Source organism: Glossina fuscipes, unplaced genomic scaffold (assembly GCF_014805625.2).
Source record: "Glossina fuscipes isolate IAEA_lab_2018 unplaced genomic scaffold, Yale_Gfus_2 3, whole genome shotgun sequence".
NCBI classification, from domain to species: Eukaryota; Metazoa; Arthropoda; class Insecta; order Diptera; family Glossinidae; genus Glossina; species Glossina fuscipes.
The window spans coordinates 2,546,423-2,555,392 of NW_023998417.1; the positions used below are offsets into that span (position 1 = coordinate 2,546,423).

The following is an 8,970-nucleotide window of genomic DNA, read 5'->3' on the forward strand; positions in this document are numbered from 1 at the left end:
TTTACACATCAGACAATCGAAAAAGTATTGAATCTTTTTTTTTTTTCAAACGATATAATGGCAATTTTGGAAGAGTTTTTCAAAAAAAGCAAAAAAAGCAAAAATTAAAAAAAATAATTACGGGTTAAGATGTCTTAACAAATAGCAAACCCTAGAAAGTTCAATTGTTTAAATTTTAGCATTTTTACATTTTATATATATGTCTATAAATATATTTCCGAAAATGTTATGATGTCGTGGGAAAATATCAAGTTCACGCCATTGTTAAGTGATTTTTGTCAATGAAGTTTCTGAATGAAGTCCAATACTTTTTAGACGATCCATTCTAAAGACTGTCCGTAAAGTAAACTTCTTGATCAAATCTTGAACGTCATATTATTGTCATCAGGAAAAATCAATTCGTCACGTCTCAGAGAAATAATTGAAAAAAAAAAAAAACAAAAAAAAATTTACTTTTCATTGCAGCGTGTCTAGGATTCGTCTTCTTTCACGTATGAAATAATAATCGTATTTATTGTTTAATTTTATTACCTCTCTGCTGTGGCCGCCGTTGGTACAAGTGCTGCAACTGACGAACTTAAAAGCCACGTATCATTTGCAATTTTTGCAAATTTACTGCTATTGGGATCATCCCATGATGTGAGTTTAGGCACAATTGAAAATTCGTTTGTTAAGGGTTTATGTATCGATTGTGAAAATGTGAAATTCGAGCAACCCTGTAACGAATGTAAATTTACAAATTTTCAGTTTGCTTTAAAGCCATTATTATCATGATGCTGCTTCGTCGGTTTTTTGATTTGGCCGACTCGGCCGGATATTATGCTTGAATCTACAAACCTCTGTGGACGTTGGAAGTAATTGAGTACGTGCGCTCTTGTCAATAGTTAAACCACCAGCAGTCATCCATACAACTATAGCACACGAAGATATCATGCCAATCGAAGTGCCCTATAAATATTTAGTAAATTTCGCAATGTAAGAGATTTAAAAAAAAAAAAATTATTTTCTCCTTAATAATAGTGGAAAAAATATTCAAAAAATTTCGCTATTAAAAGTTTGCATTAATTTAAAAGACTTCACTACTTCCTCCATCAAAGTGAATATACGAAATGTGAAAGGACTAATCTGTTAGCATTTTTATAAGAATCGCCGAAGAGACTATCCAGAGCGATGGATTGCAATGAATTGAATCCAGACCAACCGAATTCAGTTTAATGTTTCTAGCATTTCCTTGATGGGATCTTGCAATGGATAGTCAAACGTTTTCGTACTGAAAAATCACTCTATTGACTTATAGATCGGTTCAATAGTGTTTGTTGTTCTCACTAAAGTCCTCCATTGGCCCTCTCACCGTTGCCCACCCGGAATTTTCCGGTCAATCTTTCGAGTATATTCACTAAGCTGGGAGCTACAGATACTCGGCTTCACCGCTGTTTCAGTCATGATCGCCTCTGTGTTTTATTAGCCGAACAGCACTTTGAGGATAGGAAATGAAATCACAAACCCTATAAATTAATAAACACTAATCCCCACAATTCCCACGGTTTACACTACTTTAGCCCCGTTTCTTAATGGGCACAAATCATCAACAACATTTTCTCTCAGAACAGCTGAATAAGTTTTCCAATGGAAGGACGAATCGATCATACCTATACCTATAAATCGCCATAGTCGATGTAGCGATATTCCATTTGTGCATGACTTACCTTCCAATTGGCAATGGGTATCAGCATGGCCAAAATAAAGCAGCCCAACAAAGGCCCGGAAGTTGCTGAAAAAGTCAGCATTGAAGATTCGGTAACGCCTGATAGCAAACCCACACTGAATGCCACACCCATAACAATTAAACCAAAGACGGCCGTTACAGTTTTAATTACAACCAGTTGCTGCTTATCACTAAGACCTTTAAGTTGCGGGAGAAAAGATAAGAAGTCTTCCCATACAACTGTAGCCAAAGAATTTAAATTAGATACCATCATACTGTAAATATAATTATTATAAAAAAAAAAAAAAAAAAAAAAAAATCAAAGGACTTTAATGAGAAAAACTCCAATAAGAAACATTGGATTGCAAATACTCTGAAGCTTACCACAAAGCACCATTGAATAAAGTCGCCATAAAAATGCCTAAAAATCCTGGTATAAAAGCCAATTGATCTTCAACATAAAATGGTAAAATTTCATCAGGTTTCTGTATATAGCCCTCGGCTAAGGGATCACATTTCGCATAGGATGCATAAATGACCAAACCGCATAGCCAAGATAATGAGAAGAATACAAATATGACCGGAATATTTGATAGCATAGCACTGTTGTAATATAAAATTTCAAAAGAAGAAAAAAAAAAAAAAGCACAAATGCATTGCAAATTTTTAAGTTACCTCAACACCAATTCACCTACCGTTTAACTTCTGTCGTTGACTTTAAACTGACATAGCGTTGCATGAAATTTTGCTGGCAACCAAATTGAGATAAAGACATAAATAACTGGCCCAACCAAGCGGATGTTGTATCCACTCTTACTGTTAAATCACCGGTAAATGTAAAGAAACTAAAACGTCCTTTTAAGCAATGAAATGAAAAGAAAGAAGAAGAATAAAAAGTATTTATTAAGCAAAAAAGAAAGGAGGAGAAATCATTTTGCCAAGACGGAAGGAAACCCCCATTACCATCATACACACACACACACACATATATATATACATACACACACATACACACATACAGCTAAAATGGCTGGGTATAGAATTTCTCAAAATTTACTTCTCTGTAAATTTGTGTATAGATTAACACAGCTGCTTGTGTTTGTATAAAAACCACAAATCTTTTGTAAATTGATCTAAAACTATTTTTCGAATAAGAAAATTTATTTCAATTCAAGAAAAAATAATTATTATTTATTTTTAAATCCACCATTGAAAGATGTTGGTATAGTCATTCAGTGACCCTATAAGCGCAAAATTCTATATTAAATCATGTCTGTCCTTGTGTAAGGTGTTTGTTGTTCGTACTCGCCTGGTCGCAAAAAATTAAGATGTCGACTTCAAATTTAGTAGAGAGATGGGCAGTTTTTGCACGCAGATTGGTATTGGAAATGAGATCAGAGCAGAAGTGCGCAGTGCCGCCTGAACTAAACGCAACTCTGTTCTCCTTAACGAAAAATATATGGGTTTTTGGAAAAGTTTGAAGGATGAAATTTACTTTAAGATGCATTGTAACATTTATTTGGAAAGATGGAAAAAATCAGCCATGCCCATACAAAGTTACAAGTGATTAAAGATGATTTTTTCCTACTTTCTTGAGGTTTTATGCTTATTTATCATAAGGCAAACATGACAGAATGTTTAAAGTATTTTGTGCATTTCTCAAATGACGATAAATTATCTGCCTAAAAATGGTTTAATTCTAAAATTGTAAATAAAAAAAAACACCGCGACCTGATCTTTATTTCATATCATCGCATCATATAGAAAGGCCTGGAGAGTAGAGGGCGAAAAGCTAAGTATATTAGTTCCAAATTAAATGTCTCCGACGTCCCGACGTAGTATATTTAGCCTATCGTTACAATACCGATAAGATGGCTATTATATAAAAGGGCTTGGAGACTGGAAAGCGCGAAGGTTAAGTGTGTTAATTCTTTATTAATTGTAGTGGACGTTCTGATCATGATAGATTAATTTTTCTTAGCTATATACCTTTTAGCGAAGTAAAAGATGAAACGTAAATATTTTATCCTGTTCACTTTTCAGAATAGGAGGAGTGATCGAAACTGTGAACCGATCTGAACCATTTTCAACAGCGTTCGTCCTTGCGGCAAAACACGTCTCTGCACCAAATTGTATAATCTCAAGAAATATCTCAAGAACCTGTAATTTGAACACAAATTTACATGGACAGACATCAGACGGAGACAGATAACCTTAAATCAATTCAGATGACGATCCTGAATCGATCGGGTACATTTTACATCCTTTCCGTGTTACATACGTCCCTACTAACTTACTATACCCTCTACCGCAAGTAGTAGTGTTGGGTGAAAAAAGAGTAAACACGGAAGAATGAAAAAAAGGTGAACGTAAGCTGCGGCACTGTCAAAATCAATTTAAAAAATTGTATTTAAGGAAAATTTGTTTGAAAGGTTTCAAATTTAATGAACGAACAGTCATAGTTTTCAACCAATGATAGAAATACGAATTTATTTTTGTTAGCCGTCGTAGGTAACGAATGTTGACAATATATGATCCATACTTTCTTTTCATCTCGTGTTATATAAGACCGCACGTATGAATATTTCTAATTGTGAGTCCATTCGTCATTTTTATCTTGATATCTCTTCTCCAATGTATATAGAAAGGCTATGAGATTCCCGATGCTTGCTTAGGTGCCTGCTACTGATGGCAGTTTTAGTTTCAAGATTTTCAAAGCAATTCCCGAACTTTTAAATGAAAATATAGGAAATCCTCTGATGCTTACTATAAGTTAAGGTAGGAAGACTTGTTTTTTTTTTCTTTTTTTTTTTTTAAGATTAGTTGATTTATTTTAAAACAAATGCCGATCATTATGAATAGAGAGCTTAATCATTATTTGTTCCCTCAGTTCGTAAGAGGATTTTGAAAAGTGCGTATGAGCTTTTGTTTAGCCCATTGATGTTGATGAAAATTTACAAAATACTTTTTCTCTCTTTAATGGAAATTTCGATATTTACTAACCATTATGCCACATGATGTTTTTTAAAATTTTGTGATTTTAGAAATGTATCCCACATTGAATGCGTGTAAGTATGCATTTTATGACTTATTGCATGAATAATTTTTTGTGGCTTGGGGTAATTCAATTAATAAAATTTTTATTTAGTTGCCTTTGTATATAGATGCACGATATATATAAACAAATATTTGCCATAGAACTTGTGGTCCCGAAATGCATATACAATATTTAAATGCTCTTTTCACTACACAAGTACGAATAAATACATGTACATATGGAAATATATATCCAAAACTAAAGTTGATTAAATTCATGAGATCATTTTGTTGAAGTGAAGGAAAGAAAGAAGATTTTTCACGATCTTTTTTTTTTGTCAAGTTTTCGTATCCATTTATTATTTATTATTGGGAATTGTACCGAAAGTTGTTCAATGTTTCATAATTTTCTGCTTGATGTGCTAGTGTGTTCGTCACATCCGTGAATAATTTAAAAAAAAAAAAATTTGTCGATTATCATAAGTTTCTTAACAAATTCGCGAAACAAATTCCCAAAAGGAAAGTTTGGATTGTTTACACTTCAGCTATTACGAACTTATCAATGAGTTTTTCATGGTTCCACTACATTTTCCTGCTCCGGTGTACACAAAGTTTCATATTTTTCTTCAACATTTTCGACTTTCAAAGGTCAAGCCTCGAACAGATTAGATTGACGAATATACACAAACTACATTGACTCAGATAGCTGTTCAAGTAGTTTAAAAATATATACACTTTTTACGTTGTTCGATGTTGTTCGTTGTTCAAGCCAATTGCAACTACACACCCAAGCACTGCAGAGTAATCCACAACAATGGAAAAAAATTTTAAAAAATATTTTATTTGAAGATGTGGTAGAAATAAGGTATGATATCAGACATTTAACCGTTTGAGTCCCAGTTCAACACCGTTCAATACCGTTGAGAAAACACTGCTTAATACCGTCTGGATTTTCTCGACATAAACTCTAAACACCGCGATCGCGCTGCTTGGGATTATTCGACAGTGTCTTTTTAAAACCGTCTGGGGGAAATGTACATGGACTCAGCGTAAAACGATCATCACTACTTCACATAACAACTTACTATTACTATAACATACTCATTTCATATATATATGTGATATGATGAAGTGAAAACTTTATTGCGTTATTCTATATAGTGGTTATAGAAAATTAACTCAAACAAACCAAATATTTGGTTTTTTTTTTTTTTTTTTTTTTTTTTCAAATCCACAACACTCTGACATTTGTGTGTACATGTAACCGCACTAAAACTTTTATATGCATTTAAAAGTAAAACGGGAAAACCATAGTAGCATTGAAATATCATGCAAAAAAAAAAAAGCATGAAAGGAAATCAGAAATGGATTAATGAGCATAATCAGTAGGGTCATTATGGAATTATACAACAACATGAAACCACTAAATATGTATTTCGGTAATTATGCACTTTATCTAAGTGTATGTATATATGTCCACTATCATTATACCAATCAATATTTTCTGTCCGTCGGTCCATTTGTTGATGTTGGCCCGGATATCTTTTGATTTATGGACGAGCATTATTGAAAGTGAATTGGGACGAACCATTTTACAGTCACTTCCAATATAATACCAGGTTGAGAATAATACGATTTTTGAAGTGAAAAGCAATTTCGCTAAATTTGGACTATGTGCAGTTGAGTCGCCTTTCTTCTAAAGATTGCTGTATTTTGTTGAGAAGAAAAAAAACATAAGTAAAGCAAAATGGTGTAGGGTATTTAATGGTTGACCTTGCCCGACTATAATGCGTTTACTTGTTTTTTGTTTTTTTATCCCTAGCACCGCCTTGCCCCATACGAACGCATGAATAAAACTGAAATTAATTGTTGTCATTCACTAATCTTTCGAAAGCTCTATGTATGTGACATTGTATGAACAATGGATTTTGTTGAGAAAGGTCGACAATCGCTATAGATGCGCTTCTATATATGGTTGACAATTTGAATAAGTGGTTGAATGAATGAATGAATGAATGACTAGTTGCTGAATAGAAAACAAAGAGAAAATTTCAATATTCACATGCGACAATAATTACAAAAAGAACACATGCACATAACTTATAATCATTAGGAAATCTTTTCCTATCATTTATTTGCTATGAATTTTGTGCTCATTTGCAAAATCCTTCATATTGTTTATGCGTATTTCCGTGCTTTGTTTTTTTTTTTTGTTTTTTTCTTTCTCCTGTAAACTTACTTACCGTCATTGCGATTGATTTCGTATACTTGTTTAACGCCTCCACTAAAAATAGTTCCTTTTATTATAACAGCTAAAGATACCAAAATCACAGTTACTGTTTGTATAACATCAGCGTTAATAGCTGCTTTAAGGCCACCCTAATATTAAATATAAAATTAATTACATTAGTTCAAAATTAATTAGTTAGTTCATACTTACTTTTATCGAAAAGAATATACATATGATTGACATGCCAGTTATGGAAGCCCAATACGGTATACCAATAACTGTTGATAGGGCAACACTTGGCGTATAGACTGTAATGCCCAATGTACAAATTTGCCTGACTATATAGTTGGCCGAAGCCAAACGTCGTACTACTAGACTTTTAAATCTGAAAGGAAATACAAAAAAGAAAGAAAAAAAAAAAAAACTCATTTAAAATTAGTTTACAACATCAGCTAATTAAATCTATGTGTGTATGTCATACTATGTTCAGTCCTTTTAATATATAAAAAACTTTTTATTTATTCATTTTGCAATAGATGAACATTCGTGTTTTCACCCGTGTTTGGTGATTAGCGATTACATCGTAGAGCCGTAGAAGTTTAAGTGATTGAAAGATTGAAGTCATGAAGACATAATTGATAGTTGAAAGCACTCGGGGATAGGTTTGTTTTTAATATTGTGTTAAATGTGTCTTTAAGACATGCCTTAATCTTTGAAACCTTGATTAAAGCGTTGCTTTAATTGGTGATGATAGCAATAACGTAGGGGGCGTTTAGATCCTATTTTCTATTTTACTTATTATGACAAAGTAGTTGAGCTTTGATTGCATTCATTAAATTTGGTCTTCTCTAATATAACCAACTTCGGCATATTTCCGGAAGAATGTATATCATCCAACTATCCTGATCTCATCAAGCTGTTCAAGTAGGCCAACTTCTGCGTCCACCACAAACGACAATTGGCGATTTTTCTTTCGGAAAACCGATTATGAAAAACATTTAACCTATCTATGATGATGTTGAGGGATCTCTGTCTGCTGTTTATTCCAATCTTTATGCTTTGATATCTGAATGCGTCTGTGTTAAAGCGAACGTTTGAGGTGAGCGTTCTTCTGCGGAATTGCGCCTTATTGTTTACTAATCATGAAGTTTTTAATCCTATGGCTCCCTTAATGAAATTATCGTATAGTCTTGCTCCAGTTGGTTGCCATCTTGTATATTGAGGGATTATGCTAGTATTTTACAAGTAACCTTTACTTTCTTGTTCAATTCTTCTCTTTGAGGAGCCTAATTTTATGGGCACTGAAAAAGAGTTCTGTTTAATCCTCCCTCACAAGAACAAGAAGAAGGTGCTAGAAACAATGTCAAATGTCGTTGTGACGCGGCTGATTTTTTCTATTTTCAAATTAAAAGTTTATGGCATAGACGTGTGGGCGTTGTCAGCGAGTCCTTGGAAAAGTTTAGGTCACTTCCAAATTCTTTTGCAGATTTGATGGCGATATATATTTATTTTCGCTAACGGGAGAATATTTATCAGAAATACTACAGAGACGGATGGATGGATGAATGGACGGAAATGGTTAGATGTGTTTCAAATTTGACACTGGCCAAGAATGTGTATACTTCCGGGGATTTTTGGAAGCCTGTTTCTGTGCGCTATAAAGGGTTTGAAAAAATAAATTAAATTGCACTATAAAATCGAGTGGGCGTGACAATTTTTCGCATTTTTGAAGAGGCATGTGCGTTCAAATTTTTGTAGATTTAGTTTATGAATAATGAGCAATAAACCAGTTTTTTAACTTTGGAAAGCAAAGGTTTTTCCACTTACGTACTATTGTAGGCGTGCCCTGCGCGCAAGAGCTTTCAATGTTTCTGCCAAATTTGAAGTCAATCGTTTCATATCTGCAACTAGGAGAATGTTTATAATATACCGCCACACAGACGGACACATGGACAGACAGACACACGGACATGGTTAAATCGATTTAGACTTTGATAGT

General features: G+C 33.5%; 1 protein-coding gene across 1 annotated transcript in view; it reads right to left on the minus strand.

Annotated features, from left to right (window-relative positions):
- LOC119634980 (sodium-coupled monocarboxylate transporter 1) overlaps positions 1-8,970 on the minus strand; it is a 75,205-nt gene that overhangs the window by 1,015 nt on the left and 65,220 nt on the right. The window contains exons 4-10 of the mRNA XM_038029460.1: positions 7,182-7,356; positions 6,985-7,120; positions 2,401-2,560; positions 2,090-2,308; positions 1,707-1,980; positions 838-948; positions 532-716 (exon numbers count right to left, since the gene is read on the minus strand). Coding sequence (XP_037885388.1) covers positions 532-716; positions 838-948; positions 1,707-1,980; positions 2,090-2,308; positions 2,401-2,560; positions 6,985-7,120; positions 7,182-7,356 — 1,260 coding nt within the window. The remainder of the gene's footprint in view (positions 1-531; positions 717-837; positions 949-1,706; positions 1,981-2,089; positions 2,309-2,400; positions 2,561-6,984; positions 7,121-7,181; positions 7,357-8,970) is intronic.